Below are 16,590 nucleotides of genomic sequence, written 5' to 3' on the forward strand. Positions count from 1 at the left end.
AGGGTGTTGTTGTCAGGCCGTGTTTGTGTAGCTGAGAAGAACAGCGCTGATCCCTCATTAGCGGAAAGCGATACCGTTCCACGGGTTGCCGTACCAGCGCCAGCACCTTTGTTCTCCGTGCGTATCGGGTTACCTGTCCTTGTGGTCACTGGTTGGACAACAGAGGCGGGTATGTGGGGCAAAATGGATCACAACACCTCTGGACATGGACACCACTTTCTGACCCCACTACCCAGTTAGATACAGCCCAGCGTCTACAGGGTGCAGTATATCTCCAAGCAGATATGGGAGAGAGACCGCCATGCATTCTAGCTATCAGAAAACCGTGCAACAACAACACTGTCTCTTCTCTCTCAACATCCGTGTACAGATGAGGTTTCGGGCGGGACTCGGAACTAAATAGTTAAAGATAATATAGTGGTAGTAAGATTTTGCACTTGTCAATAATAATGATTTTCTATCTGTCTAGTATGTAGAATCCTGATTAGGCTTTATAACATTTAGAGAACACTTCTCTGGCAAGTTTCACGTGTTTGTACGGGCAAACACAACGTCACCACAACTCAAGTGCTCCTGACAGATTGCGATGTTATTTCAACAACAACAACAAAAATACGTGTAATTGATATTCATACCCCTTTACCGAGACGAACGTAATTCATCGGTATGAGTGGAAGCGGCCGTCTGCAGTCCGCTGACGTCACTCCGTTTGCTAACGAGGGCTGGCGCGGTGCAAGGCGCATGTCACAAAGACATGTTAGTTCACGCACGCACTCCCGCAGAATCACAGCCACTCAGTAGGGGACTCTCACGTTACATGTGCACAGGTCTCACAAAACGAGCTCTGCGTCATCAGCACGGGTTGTCTTCTGAAAGGCCTTCTCTTCTCAGAAACCAGCTTTGTTGTGCCCAATAGCAGACGAACATCGTTATCTGTTGTAAATAATGGGCTAAAATTTCCCAAGAATTTAGTTCCCTTTATCCGTACAGATACGGAAATATGGAAATATAAACAGTTGTATGAAATATAAAAGCAGTACATCAATGCCTGTTGTACAATTCGTGCAAATACAAATTGATGCCATTAGGAATGGAGTGCAACAATACCATCTGTAGTCATTGTATAGAGCTGGACCAACATGTTCACCTTGTTGTCTTAGGTAATGGGTGGCGCCCTTTTATTTCCACGGCAACGGTCTTAATGGGAAGGTCTGTCGCGACAACAAACGATCTCTGGTGAGTTGACTGTAATAACGAGAGTTGTTGATATTTCGCAGCCGCTGTGAAAAATCATAAATCACAGTAATAACAGAAGGCATAGAAGCAGAAAAAAAGCTAAAGTATATTATTTAGTACTTTCTTAGCGACTGTGCATTTGCGACGCCCCTGTCACACATTCAGAACCTTCCCACTACTTTGCTCCCGACCACTCCCAAACCAAGGTTAGCGCTGGCTGAGAGTGGCCTGGAATCTTAGTCTAGCTCTAGTTTTCTCCTTTGATCGTATCCAAGCAGAATATGACCTTCTCGATTTCCAACATTAATAGTCTCCATGCGTATCAAGTTGCATAAAACATTACCCCTTCTTCGTAAAGACTGTTTAGTTGTGCGTACAAACCATGCAACGACCTTCGACGGATGTGCATTGACGTGAATAAGAGCTTGCAATAATTCCATCCTTTCATGGCTCGTATTACAAATGCGTTTTAACAAGCTGCTTAATATAACCCATTGTGAACATACGAGTGGAGGACTATAAATACGACACTGTCAGAATTGGTGGCTGTTTTAATAGCGTTGATTGTAGAAAATGCTTCAGCCATTGCAGTTTTATAAAGCTTTGTGGTCGCTGTGCAAACTATAAGAAGTCAGTTTGGTCAAGTCGGTTTTGTATACAATAACTTCACAAACAGATGATCTCTACAGACGTTACTCAAGTACCCAAATAATTCAATGATTAATAATGTGGATGCTGTGAATGTCCCTTGTGTACGGTTGGTGTTAGTCTACACAGAAAATGTGAATATATCACACAAATACTGTAACCAACTGGTTGACTTTTCTGTCAATATTATCTGTTGCTCGGTGACACATCATGTCATGATATCGTCAGTCTTGTATGATATGTAAAGAAGGCGTGTATCTTTGCGATACTAGTATATTTACATGTTAAGATTTGAACATATACACTTGCGCACTCTTGTTTCATGGTATAATTAGTTGTCTTGGCGAGTACTTTAAAGATATAATAACTATTTCGAAAAGTAATGGTATACTTAGATTTGCAACAATGTATGTTGCTTTTCTGTGTTAGTAAGACTCTATCGTACATGTATGTTGACGTTAATAAACGACTGTAAGACAGTGTAATCTGACGTGTGGTCGATCATGCCTCAAACGAGTCACAAAACAGGAGCATGGCTGGAAAATTAGTACATAAGTATGCTTAAAGGTAGCGGAAATGTGACGTTTATTTCCTCTTTCTGTAACTTCACGACACATATATGTGTACGTAAAGATCACTTTCATTGGAACAAAATTACGATATCGATCTGCTTAATTTATGAACTATGTAGGATTCGAAAGGAGAGGAACTTTCTTGTTCACTTGTTGTTGACGACATGAGATGAGGCAGTTCCCGTCCCCCACTGGTATAATCAGATATAAGATGTCTATAAAGGGTACAGAGCGTGCCGACTGCTTAAAACTCCACGGGGAAGTCATGAGATCTATTTTGATCATATCTTGTCAGTGCTTGTGGAAAGGTTACTCTAGAACACTGCTCCCCAAACAGCAACCCCATCGTGTTTTTGATCACGCTACAGGCTGAGAACACCTCTCCTTTTTAGGCCTGCTGAGCTCTCAGCCTCGCTAATTACACAGGTTACAGGTGACAAACGCACTGTAAACAACATCCCGAACATCACGTTCCAGGCGTGTTTTGCGCCCCGTGGCTCTGACAAGGCATTGTGTACAAAGCCCGATTCATGCTTCTTGTTCAGTCCCCATGTCTATATACTCAACAGTTGTACCGCAGCACTTCAACACAAAAGGACGACCTTTCAGAAGTAAGGCGATCTGGGATGAGGTCAGGCACGACAGGACAGGTAGGTGCATCAGTGCGCAAATCCCCTGACACATACTTACTTTCCTGAAGACAACCTGCCGTGAAGACTTCAAGAAACCTTGGATATCAGCAAGGAAAGAAATCAGGGATTCAGTACAAAACACTTTATAGTTTTGTGTGGGTAAAGTGATGCGCATAAAAGCCGCTCTACCATGGACATAATATGATCTTTACAAGACATCGTACGATTTCTTGCGGTCGCACTGAATGCCTATTAGGTCCAAATCTGACTCAAGGTTTGAAATAAACATTGCATGACGATATCTTGGGCTACCTAAGGAGCCATGATGGATAAAGCGGACTGGAGGGAGAGGGCGTCCGGGACCTGATGATGATGACGATATCTTGCACCGCACCGCTGATTTTGCAGGGCTCACCAAAGTGGAATTGAGTGCAGAATTAAGAACAAATGTTTACAAGGAAATTTGTACACTAGTCCATGATAACAACAACTAAGGGGACAGAGGGTCTCTATTCGAACGGTAGATCTATTCGAATATTCTACTCGGCTAATATTTGTCTTCGATCTACTATACGTAGTAACAGCGTGGTAAAAGTGGCAAAGTTGCTGCGCTGCAAATCAGACTGGTGTATAACGGCAATAGTACATACATGCAGTCCGGTCACAATAATGTCAGTGTAATACACGGGGATTCCTTGTATCATGACTACCACAGAGTATACCTGTGCTCATGGGTAATTATATAAATTGTAACAATATATTTTCCAAAATTTATATCATTACATTCTTACGTTAGACAGTTTCTTGTTTAATTATGACATCAAATACCGCAGGGTATTGTACTAAAAATTCTTGACGATTCTCTGTTCTGTAAAGTCTTTGGTTTCTCATTTGAAGGCATTGCCTTAGTTAATAGCGACCTCTATCACAATGAGTGTGAACTGCATAATCGAGTAACAAAACTTATCAAAGGTTGGCCTCACAATACATAAAGATGTATGTCATGATAATTCTTCTGTTACTTTGTTATACATAATACGGTAGAACAGTGGACTATGTGTATAGGGGACATCCGCAATCAGAAGAAATTTGTCCAGGAGCGATGTGCACAACGTCCCCTACTTCTCAGTGGTCGAGTCCAAATGCGGAAGTGCCGACGTTATTGTTCCCAGGTGTGCTGTAGCCAGTCTTGCGGAACAGGTAAGGAATCAGTTTCAATCACCACTTTCTGTAGAATAGATACGGGACCTACATAGATAGACAGGGTTGGGGCGCTGGCGGCACGGCAGTGTCATCACGGGTGCCATCATATACAGGTATTTCGCCGTGAATAGTCGTGTTGAGTTAATTGTCAAATCTGAGGGTCAAACCGTAAATGTATTTGAGTTTGACTCCAAAACGTCAATGACTGCGCCGACATTTTTACAATTCTGGCCCATATATATATATATATAAAGCTGTATACTTAAATGTCACTAAAGGCTTTCATGACAGGTAAAGTGGCTACCGTGTCTCCACAATTTAAAACCTACGTCGTACTTTCGTGTGTGTGTGTGTGGGGGGGGGGTACCGAAGTGGAAAAAAAGTCAGTGTAGTGTCAGACTGGTCAGACCAGTGGCTTGTAACATTCAATCCCGGCAAAACAGAACTGATGACTTTTTCCACTAAAAGAAGAAAGGTTCTTCACCCACCACTATACTTTAGAGGTGTTCAGCTGACTGAAACCCCCTCTCACCAGCACCTTGGCTTACATCTCACTCCAAATTTATCATGGTCACTCCACGTGTCAACTCTGGTGACGAAAGCAATGAAGCGAGTTAACTTGTTGACAAGAATATCAAATTTTGTGCCACGGAAAACGCTTGAAATCCTGTACAAAGCCATGATACGTCCTTTACTTGAGTACGCCAATGTTGCCTGGTGTGGTGTTCTTATGAAGGATTCAGACCTCCTTGAGTCAGTCCAGGTGTCCGCTGCCCGGGCTTGCACAGGCGCAATGAGAGGGACGAATCACCACCGCATTCTATGTGACGTCGGTTGGGGAACACTTGCCAACAGACGCGAAAAGTTCAAACTTGTTCACTTTTATAAAATGGCCAATGGCTTAGTTCCCAAATATCTAATTAGAAAAGGTCAGTCAATGGTTCAAGGCGAATAAGTTATCCCTTAATATAAAAAAGACAAGTTTTATTATTTTTTCTGGACCAAAAAAGAAGTATGATAAAGAAAAAGCCCACATATATATAAATAATAAACGTATCAACCAAGTAAACCACACTCGCTTTTTAGGAATACTTATAGATGAAAAACTTAATTGGAAGATACATATAGATTTGATTTGCAATAAGATTCATAAGAACATAGGCATCATTAGAAAATAAAGACCCTCCTCCCACGAAGAATATTTATAACATTATACTACAGTCTAATATATCCGTATCTATCATACTGCAATTTCATTTGGGCAGCACTTACACAACTTCAATTAAACCACTCTATCAACTGCAAAAACACTTTGTTAGAATTGCAGCTAACACACACTTCACAGCACACTCAGCACCTCTGTTTCGTGAACTAAAAATCATAAATGTATATGACTTAAACAAATTACAAATAGCCATTTTTGTTCATAAAATCGTTCATAATACCAATAGTTTACCAGATCAATTCAACACTTTTTTTACATTCAACTCAGACATTCACCAGCACAATACGAGACAACATAACCATTTAAGGCCGATCAAGACTAAATCTACACAAAAACAATTCTCAATAGCGTATAGAGGCCCCATTGTCTGGAATAAGTTAAGCCAACTGTTACAAAACTGCCAGTCAACTCCTGTATTTAAAAAACTTCTTAAAAACTTTTTCCTACAAAATCCCAGTACATCCACAATCTGATTTGTTTGTTTTCCTTGTTATTGTTAATAGTTTGTTTTAATCGTTAATTCTTATGTTAATTATTTAATCAGTTTAATCTGTAACATCTACCTGAATTACAGGTATAAGACTTTTGTTTGATTTCGTTTTAGTTAGTTTATACACCTCAGTTATTATTTCTGTGCCTTGATTTTGTTTAATTACTCATTGTTTAATTATTTCATTGTTTAATTTTGATGTTTAATTTAAATATGTTTTGTCATAAGTTATCTTTGCTTGGGGTAGGCCTCTAGAAAAACCACCCAGGTTTCTGGCCTCCCCCGCACATTCTTTGATTATTATTATTTGATTGTGTAATTGTTTTTAATATACGTGCAAATGGTAAATAAACAGTAATAAACAATCTACAAGACTTAGTTCCCCCACTTATCCGTGATTCCACCCCTTGTGGCCTGCGTACTGACCAGAATTATCTCCCTTTTACCCTCAAAACTGAAAAGTACAAAAAATCTTTCTTGCCTTCTGCTGTTTTCTCTTGGAACAAGTTACGCCAGACCGCCAAAGAATCCCCATCCATTCGTGCATTCAAAAATGTATTAGAGTCTTGCTTTGATAGCATGCCCAGACATCCTCACTACTCGCACGGCCACGGACACCATGTGACTCACCTTACCAGACTCAGGCTTGGTTTCAGCCAGCTGAACTACCACCTATTCCAGCATCACTGTATCAGTAGTCCCGAGTGCAAATGTGGGCATCCAAATGAGACACCAGAACACTATTTATTACACTGCAAATGTTATAATACTGAAAGGACCAAAATGTTGTTATCCATATCTTGCCTTCATCTTGAAAACATACTTCCTTCCGACCCACTCAACGTAAACGACGCCACATTATGTACTTTACTTCTTACAGGTAGCCCCTCCCTCCCTCCCCTCCCCTCCCCTCCCCTCCCTCCCTCCCATACCCTACCAACTGCCGTATCTTTGATATAGTTTAACTATATCCACCACTCTGGAAGATTTGACCAATCTCAATAATATTATGCTAGGTATTGGTGCGCCAGCCACTTTCATTTGTATTATGTTTTACGAGCAGCGGATTTACATAAGCACAACAAGTGCTTCCTATCCAATGCTCAAAAATCCATGTGAATAAAATAAAAAGTCAATGTTGATTTACGGTGTTACAAACATGTTCCCACGAGGGCAGTGAAAAGAGATGTCTGCAAAAAAGGACAAAAAAGTCAAGTCACTCAGGTACAGGCCACATACGTCGCCCGATCGTCGCCAAACGGGCGCATTCTGTGGATAGCCGCGCATGTACTAGTATATATCCTGCAAACGTTAGCTGTCTTGTTACAGAAAGTCTACCTTAAGTCCTTGTCGGCCGTTTTTTCATGGCCTGCTTGAAAATTCTACTGCAATAAAATCGTACGACAACCTACGACGGACGTGACGGGGCCGATATAGATTTGTTACGATGTTTCCCTAGCAACGATCGTGTCCAAACATGGAAGTGCCGAAGGTCACTGTGTTCAGGTGTACTCATAACGACATTAGCGACTATATCGGTCATGTAGTCGTCCGGAATCATGCCATACAGAATTTTTATAGCTTGCGTCAATAGCTACATACTACATTTAGGATCTACGACACAAAGTGGTTAAAGCTTCGTAAAATGGTTGTATCGTGAACTTTAGTACTGTACATGCACATGTATAGTACAGGTACGCACACACACGCAAGTGCGCGTATGCACACACGACCACACACATACTTGAGCACAACTTGCATGAAATATTCCGTACGGAAGGGGAAAACCGTACCTTGATCACATCATCGATTGGCCCAGGCGCGGTCGGAAATCATTCTCTTTACGCCTTCCAGCTCATGTTGGATGCTTGGCGGTCCCTCTCATATTGTCTGCCTCTTAATTCATTTGTTGTAGCATAAATGCACCATCATAACCTATAAAGGATGAAGAACATATTTGCAAATGCTTTATCAGACAATAAAACAAAATACATGAATATCTCCTAAAGGATTTCATGCCCATCCAAGTGCAAACTTTGAACATAAAATTGACTACAAGCACCAGTAAAGAATGTTACATCGTTACATGGGGAAGTAAAGCATGACATTCGCATTGTAATAAATCATCCAATAAATCAGAGCTCCCACCAGTCAACCAATAAATCCACAGAATACATGAAGTACAAAGAAAGACTTATTTTGGTGTAGCCAAATAACACAGCACCGTGACAATACCACAAAATTAGACAAGTGACACGAAGACTAAGCATAATCCAAAGATCCATTTATATATTTGGCAGTATTTCATTCATCGAAAATAACGTGTGGCGTCGGGTGGTGTAGTGGTTAGAGCAATCGACTATGAACCGGGGAGACCCGGGTTCGATTCCGAGTCGTACCCGGCACATGTCTGAACATGCGCCCCGACGTTGTGCCCTTGGGAAAGGCACTTTACACGACTTTCCTATCCTTACTCCACCCAGGTGTGAATGGGTACCTAACTTCGGTTGGGGAAAGTCGTATTGAGGTCACCTTGTGGCGCCGAATGGCAGCCGCACAGACCCTTGCGACAGTTCCACAAAAAATACTTGTGGAACAAATATGTGTTATCATGTGTATTATTTGATTGTTGTAATTGTTGTGATTTGTATTGATTATTATGTGATACCCTGCATCAATTCAGCCGTATAAAGGCTGTGACTGCACGGGTACTTTTTGGACAATAAAAAACATTTATTAAAAAACATAATAAAAACACAGCAATACGGTAACGAAAAGCAAAGTCTACACATCATACAATAATACAGTCATAAGTACTCAACAGCCTTATCGAGTTCGCCTCTTTGAAACCAAAACAGGTACTCTAACATACTTGCCTTAGTTGAGTGCCAGTTCTCCTCTGTCTCTCGAACCATCTTGATAGTCCAGCCAATCATAGTTTTCCCCATGGTGTCAGGTTGTAGACCTGTGTCTCTTTTTAGCATTTCTACAAGTAAGATAAGTACCTCATACAGCAGGCTGTTCACATCCGCCATGTTGGATTACAGTGTATGTCTGTTAACATGCCAACTTACCCGCCAACACCTGGTCGCCGAGATTCATATGATAATTATTATAACTTCAATGAAAAGCCTCTATGAACCCATTTAGGGCTGTACATCAACATGGCTGACAACGACTTCCGGTGGGGTCAGAGGACGTACACTTTGCGGGAGTTCTTGGACAGTTTCACCTTACCCAGGATGGTCAAGGTCACAGCAGGGCATTATGGGAACACCGAAGTGGAGTCACTAGCAGCTGGCCAGGTGTGTTGTAGAACCGTTACGGACAACAATGACGAACCTCGTAGACTTTCCTTGTACCAGTAATGATCTATCAAAATGTATTTATCTGACAAACGTTTACTAAATCTGAATACCAGTGATTAACCGTTCTACTCCAATGAATCATTAAATTAAGTTATAAATTCAAAGAACAAGTTCCAATACGTCGTACAAAATTCAGCGGTTTTGTTACTGAGAGGGATGTGTTATAATCGCGCAGAGAAAAACTAGAACTGTCAAGTTTCATACATGTTTATCATTGCCGTACGTGAGACGGACCGGACAGATCTGTGGGGTGTTGTGCATGTTTGGTAATGTTTGTGTTAACAGATGAGTTTCCTCAGTAATTGCTTTTCTTATTTGTCGCACGTATGCGATCCACATTTTCTGCTGCCAACGGTCTTGCGGATTAATCATCCTTGTATCTTTTTTATCCCTATGATCCCTTCTGATGTGTCCACGGGAGATTTATTTGTGCCTGTATTTCTGACACCTGTAGATCGTCCGGATCCACAGACAGGTCAGGCAGCTGAGGGTGATCGCAGAGGACAGACACGGTCGCCGCCTCAGCATCCCTGCCGACCGGAAGGGAACGGCTTTGTTTGACGTCATATCTGGCAGCGGAAATGAGGGTGAGAGACATAGTGAACTTGTTGTTAGTAAGTTAACGTTGCTAATTGGTCCATTACATGTTGATTGGAGGGCTCAAGTAATGCAAAGTAATGATGGGTCTGAAATATTTCCTATCTACGCTATCTAAGAAATAGCCTGAAAATGACATCCTGAATCCTAATGGTGATCTAGTTAAGTTGACTAGTTATTTTGTCAGCTCCGTCTCCTTTCTTTGCATCTTTCATTCTCAGATATCAATGAAATGAAAACGCGTGGTTCATCTCCCTTTTTCGTTCCTCAGAATTTCGACAAGACATCGTGCACATCCTGCAGACGTACCGGCTGCCGCTGCGGGCGCAGTTCTCTCGGGAGATCGGCTTGAGGAGTACGGACCGGCACGGCGTGCAGAAGTTCGGGGAGCTGAATCTGCTGGAGACGTACGAGGAGACATACCTGCAGGGGAACTCTTACACAGGCAGTAAGACTTCCTCCTAAAGCCTCGGTCACAACTCGCCGTACGTGCTTCTGCGTGCTGTCTACGTGCAAAAACGTGGGCAAACGTACGGCATCCGTGCGTGGTGAGTACCGCCTCCGTACGGAGTCCTACGGATTTGGGAGCACGCAGACACGCCGTAGAACCTTAAGTGCATGTAATACTTTTTCTACGTGCGGTCTGCGGATTTACCACCCGTGCGTGCGAGTACGTGCGACGCGCGTGCCCCGTACAGCCTATGAGCGTGCAACGTACGGACTCCGTGAGTCTAACTTCACTATTCTCACGTGCAATTGCTGTACGGACAGCGCACGAAGCACGTGAGTGCCACGCACGGTGCTTGCGTCATCCGTGCTTACTCCTCACTTCCCAGTTGACCTGCTCAATGACCACGCAGAACACACGTGCACCATACTAGGTGCTCCGCACGTGCAACGCACGTGCAACGCACCTTATTTCTACAATATATAAAGACGACTTGACGGGCGACTGCCAACTCGTCTCCAAGATGCCCAGGAAGGCTCAAAAGAAGTCTACCAGACAAGATCCAAAGAAACGGGCCGCGGAAGACACCAGGGCGGCTAGTGATGATGAAGTTATCAGGAGGTGCACGCACTTACAACGTGCGAGTGAGTAAGGAAATCGTGCGCACACCGCACGTGTAGGTACGGCCTGTACGCGGCAACGTGGCAATCGCACAGAGATCGTACGTTGTAAGCACGTACAACTCACTTACCACTTGCGCAACGTACGATGCACGCAACCGCTGACGGCCAGGCGTGTCGTGCAGACCACGTACGTACACCTTGCGAGTGACGTACTCCCTCGGCCGGCCACCCTACGTTTGCAGAAAAAACGTAGCAGACGTAGCCACGACAAAAACGTACGGACAAAAAGCACGCACGGCGAGTTGTGACCGTCGCTTAACGCTCCAGTCGCAAAAGTACTGAAGTAACGAGTCCCTTTCTAAGCACTCGGTGAAGGTGCCTTTTGCACTGGAAAGCTGCGAATCGTCACTGGAAGCCGAGCTTAGAGTACATTCTCCCAAAAGACCTTTGGGAATTTCCCCTGTACAATGAGCTTATGTATACTGTACATAGCGCCTGTCTTGTCTGTAATGACCAGTTGAAGATTAGGTTTTCAGTGAGTTAAACTGATTAGAGCTCACCTTCTTCTTCCTTCCACAGACACGTTGGTTGAAACCGTCCTGCTGATCCCCATGTACCTGACCCTGCGGGTCGCGGTGGCTGACGGGCTGCAGCGGGGCGGGGACAGTGACTGGTCCAGTCTGTGCCAGGCTCTCTCCGACATCACCGCAAACACCGTCAGCTTCGATGACGTCGTCGGGAATGAAGGTACGCAAAGTGTCACATTCGTCGCGCGATCGTCGTTTGATCGCAAGCTCAGGGAATTGATGTGTCCTAGTGCTGTGAAATTCAGCTGCCGTTTTCCCAAGGAAAATGCTGTCTTACATGTAGATCTTTGTCGGCGGTTAGGTCTGTCACAGCCTGCTTAAAACATTCTACTGCATCAAAATCGTACAACGACCTATAACGAATGTGACCACGCCTTAAAGAGCCCTTTAAACTGTTTATATCAACTGTGAAGCAATTATGTTGTCTTTTATTGGTGCATGTATCAAAATGTGTACATATACTTCGTGTCTAAGTCTTTATACATGTACTTGTACAATTGTATTTAATATACAGACGTCTCTCTGTACACGAAGACGTCAGTGGAAGAACATAACAACATTTACGATGAGATAGAGCCAGCCCGCATACTTAAAGTCTACGCCATGAGGGATCCCATGTCTTCTGACGTACTTGATATGGGGAAGACGTACGCACCGCTTCCTCCTGCTCCTGATGAGAAGGAGAGGAAGAAGGGTCCCCCTCCTGTACCAGTCAAACCAAAGAGCTTAAGAAGGCCGCCGGCTGGATTCCCACTGCCCGGGCTGACATCACAAGCAATGAAAGGTAAAAAACAACAAATCAGCCAACGTGACGATGAATGAATGAATGCAATACCATAGCATTAAAGTTGTGCTCTTACAGGATATATAAGTACAGGTCATGGTGACAAAGCAGGTCAAGGTAAAATTACAGAGATATAAAGTACCTACATCTAAAATGGCTAATGTGTAACTAGGATGTATAGATATAACTTCTTCTCACTTCGTAATACCTCATCATATTATGGAAATGTCTGTGCACCTACCTGTGTTTTAAATGCCCGGTATCTACCATTACCTATTGACAGGCGACAACACACAACAGGGCAGATCACAGGTACAGCACCAGTCTGCCGTAGATAAGCCATCGGCGGACTCCTACCAGACCCTGACGTTTGGCCCTGGTGAGACGTGTTACCAGGGCCTGTATATGGAGGCAGGGGAGGAGGCGGCCAGCACACACAGAACAGGGAACATGCCCAGAGCCATGACAGCACCTGTGACGCCACGGGGTGATAAAGGTGCGTGATGTGGCCAAGACATAGTGCACATCAATATCCTGCAGACGTACGCGCTGCCGCGATTCCTCGTAAGGGCTTTTCACATACTTGTAGCTTGCCTGGAATACTTGGAAACAAACATTACAGGTGCACGTGTTATAAGCATTATTCATTGTAAAGGTTTGGGACAGATGCTCCTGGAAAGTTTCCAAGCTAATTCAAGACGTGCTTATTGAAATCTTGCAGTCTGACTGGCATTGAATTGAATTGGATGCAACTGACATCTTCATAGAAACATATAAACGTACAAAATCGCTCTTGGTGCAATTATGTCTTGCCCACCACTTCCTGCTACAGATCGCAAAGAAGTTCCGTACGCGTCCAGAAAGTCGCTGCCCCCTACGCCCGCAGGAGGGGTGCCCACGGCCGTGGTCTTCGCCTCCCCCGCCGTCACAAAGAAGGATGAAACCACCGGTACCAAGGTGCACATTGCTAAAACAGAGCCAGCACAAGGAGCTGCTGATCCCAGCAGTACCGCTAGAGGGCGCTCCAGTCCCACTAGAGAACAACTGGGCGTCTTCATCGAAACGTTCAGCGACATCCCGAAGGACGTGAGGACCCTTAACATCGCACAGATGGCGGACTGCCTCCGTCTCTTAAAGCTTGATAAGTATGTAAACTACGTATTGCGTTATGTACCATGCATGCAGTCTGCAATAGAAACCCTCTATTGAAAGACATATGAGCTTAAGTAAAGCCCTTATACAGTTTAAAAGTTTTTAGAAAGTTATTAAATGTTTCTTGTTTATTGTCTAGTCATCTTTCTTTCGGTAAGAATTCTGATAGGTAAGAATGAATGAAAAATCTGTTATGAAATGCTTCTTGTTTTTGTCTGGTCTTCGTTCTTTCGAACAATTTAATCAAAACGGCTGATAGGTCAGAATCAGTGAAAAAGATCTGATCTGGGTATCTCAGTGGTATTTTTTTAAACTGAGTCAGATCCCACCGTCCATGTCCCCCTGCAGGTACATCGCGACGTTTGAGGAGAACATGGTTGACGGGGACCTGCTGATGGACCTGGACAGGGACATGATGCGGGCTGACCTCCACATGTCACCTCTCGACTGTGTCAAACTTATCAAGTTCAGGGACGAAGGTTGGCGCCCAAAGGACCAATGAACAGGCATTAGTGATACGCATTTCTGCATGAATGAAAGACCTTTATTGTGCATTTATGGCTTGATGGGCTGAGTACAGGACTTCTATCGCATGAAGCCAGTATTAGAAGGGGAGATACTTTTTCACATTGGGCTAAGGGTAGGGGTCGAAAACGAGGCGGAGGTCACTGGAGGTCACCGGAAGTGCCGTAGTACGCGTGACGATGTACAGCCACGCTGCTATTGGACAGAACACTGGACTGCTACTCATATGCTGCAGCAATACCTCAGTTTCGGTAGTGTGGGGAGGGCTACCTGCGTCTTTCCCTCGATTTACGTGCAAAAACGTCAACTTTTACGTCTATATTCACTGCATTTGTGTGGCTCTTACCTCTGGGGACAAGGAAAAGCACAGTTCAGATCATATTTGAAGGGATTTAAGCTCTGGGGACCAGGTAACACTCCATATAACGTTACATGTAGGTAATGGAGACCAAATTGGTTATCAACGTTATATTTTGTGTGGCTCTTACATCTGGGCTCTTTTTTTAGCTCTGGGACTAGGAAAGGCAGCTAATACAGGAAACATTTGCACCGTACAAGTAATAATTGCAGGGCTGTCAGGTCTGGGGACCAGGTGAGACACCTTTACAGGTGACTGACGTGTATTTCCTTTGACTTGGGTTGACTATGGACCAGGTGAGGTACCTTACAGGTGAGTTACGTGTATTTCCTTTGACTTGGGTTGACAATTGACCAGGTGAGGCACCTTACAGGTGACTGACGTGTATTCCTTTGACTTGGGTTGACAATAGACCAGGTGAGGTACCTTACAGGTGAGTTACGTGTATTTCCTTTGACTTGGGTTGACAATAGACCAGGTGAGGCACCTTACAGGTGAGTTACGTGTATTTCCTTTGACTTGGGTAGACTATGGACCAGGTGAGGTACCTTACAGGTGAGTAGAGTAATTTTTCTAGACTTGGGGACCAGGTGAGGTTCCGTACAGGTGAATAGAGTTTATTTTCTAAACTAGGGACCAGGTGAGGTGTCGTACAGGTGAGTACAGTTTATTTTCTAGACTGTAGACCAGGTGAGGTGCCGTACAGGTGAGTAGAGTAATTTTTCTAGACTTGGGGATCAGGTGAGGTGCCGTACAGGTGAGTACAGTTTATTTTCTAGACTTGGGGATCAGGTGAGGTGCCGTATATGTGAGTAGAGTCATTTTTCTAGACTTGGGGACCAGGTGAGGTGCAGTACAGGTGAGTACAGTTTATTTTCTAGACTTGGGGACCAGGTGAGGTGCCGTAGTATGTGAGTAGAGTCATTTTTTCTAGACTTTGGGACCAGGTTAGGTGCCGTACAGGTGAGTACAGTTTATTTTCTAGACTTGGGGACCAGGTGAGGTACCGTACAGGTGAGTACACTTTATTTTCTAGACTTGGGGACCAGGTGAGGTTCCTTGCAGGTGAGTACAGTTTATTTTCTAGACTGTAGACCAGGTGAGGTGCTGTACAGGTGAGTTGAGTCATTTTTCTAGACTTGGGGACCAGGTGAGGTTCCGTACAGGTGAGTATACTTTATTTTCTAAACTAGGGGACCAGGTGAGGTGCGGTACATGTGTGTAGAGTTTATTTTCTCTGACTGTAGACCAGGTGAGGTGCCGTACATGTGTGTAGAGTTTATTTTCTCTGACTGTAGACCAGGTGAGGTGCCGTACATGTGAGTAGAGTTTATTTTCTAGACTAGGGACCAGGTGAGGTTCTGTACAGGTAAAAAATTGCGCTGCTCTTGGGTTTAAGGACCAGGTAAGGTACCGTACAGGTAATAATTGCACGGCTCTTAGGTCTGGGGACCAGGTAAGGCACTGTACAGGTAATATTTGCAGAGCTCTTAGCTCTGGGGACCAGGTAAGGTACCATACATTTGCATGCGTGCATGTGGCCCCTTTTTATCTGGGGACCAGGTAAGGCACTACTGTATAGGTATATTTGCATTGTCCTTTATCTTCAACTAAGAGACTATACAGGTTATGGTTCATAGCTCTTGAGACCAGTGGTAAGACCATACACTTCAGATACGTTTGGTCTTTTGTACCTAATTTTTTGGTTATTGACATCTCTGTATATATATATACTGCTGGCCTAGATTATTTCTCTTTTTTTCAGTGCATTTGCCAAAAAGGAGAAACTGATCACACAGCAGGAGCTGGAGATGTCTATGCATCACATTCTGGAATTCTTGGAAGTGCCAGCTTTACTTCTCAACAAGAACATGAATGCTGAACCCTGACTTATGTTATATTAATTCTGAAAGGTTGTTTCTCCAAATGGTAGAATAACTAGAACTTAGTAGAAGTAAATTGTATGATGAACTGCACAAAAATTCTGCATTTGTTTGTTTGCTTGTTTGTTTTCTATTTGTCTGAGTCGCATGTACATGTATAACAATATTTATAAAACTGTTTAAGGCCATACCAATTTAATTTCTTGGTTAACGGCTTCGCCCGCTTCATTTTTTTCTGATTTGCAAATAAAAAAAAAAT

At 43.6% G+C, this 16,590-nt stretch overlaps 1 protein-coding gene across 1 annotated transcript in view; it reads left to right on the forward strand.

Moving 5' to 3' along the window:
• Window positions 1-4,136: 4,136 nt before the first annotated feature.
• LOC109485323 overlaps window positions 4,137-16,590 on the forward strand; it is a 14,389-nt gene continuing 1,935 nt past the window's right edge. The window contains exons 1-9 of the mRNA XM_019788872.1: window positions 4,137-4,288; window positions 9,157-9,311; window positions 9,829-9,961; window positions 10,243-10,419; window positions 11,622-11,789; window positions 12,144-12,413; window positions 12,697-12,909; window positions 13,246-13,558; window positions 13,914-14,176. Of these exons, the coding sequence (XP_019644431.1) occupies window positions 4,144-4,288; window positions 9,157-9,311; window positions 9,829-9,961; window positions 10,243-10,419; window positions 11,622-11,789; window positions 12,144-12,413; window positions 12,697-12,909; window positions 13,246-13,558; window positions 13,914-14,067 (1,728 nt within the window). The 5' untranslated portion in view covers window positions 4,137-4,143 and the 3' untranslated portion in view covers window positions 14,068-14,176. The remainder of the gene's footprint in view (window positions 4,289-9,156; window positions 9,312-9,828; window positions 9,962-10,242; window positions 10,420-11,621; window positions 11,790-12,143; window positions 12,414-12,696; window positions 12,910-13,245; window positions 13,559-13,913; window positions 14,177-16,590) is intronic.

The sequence above is a fragment of the Branchiostoma belcheri genome, unplaced genomic scaffold, assembly GCF_001625305.1.
Source record: "Branchiostoma belcheri isolate BF01 breed outbred unplaced genomic scaffold, Haploidv18h27 scaffold74, whole genome shotgun sequence".
In the NCBI taxonomy this organism is placed as follows: Eukaryota; Metazoa; Chordata; class Leptocardii; order Amphioxiformes; family Branchiostomatidae; genus Branchiostoma; species Branchiostoma belcheri.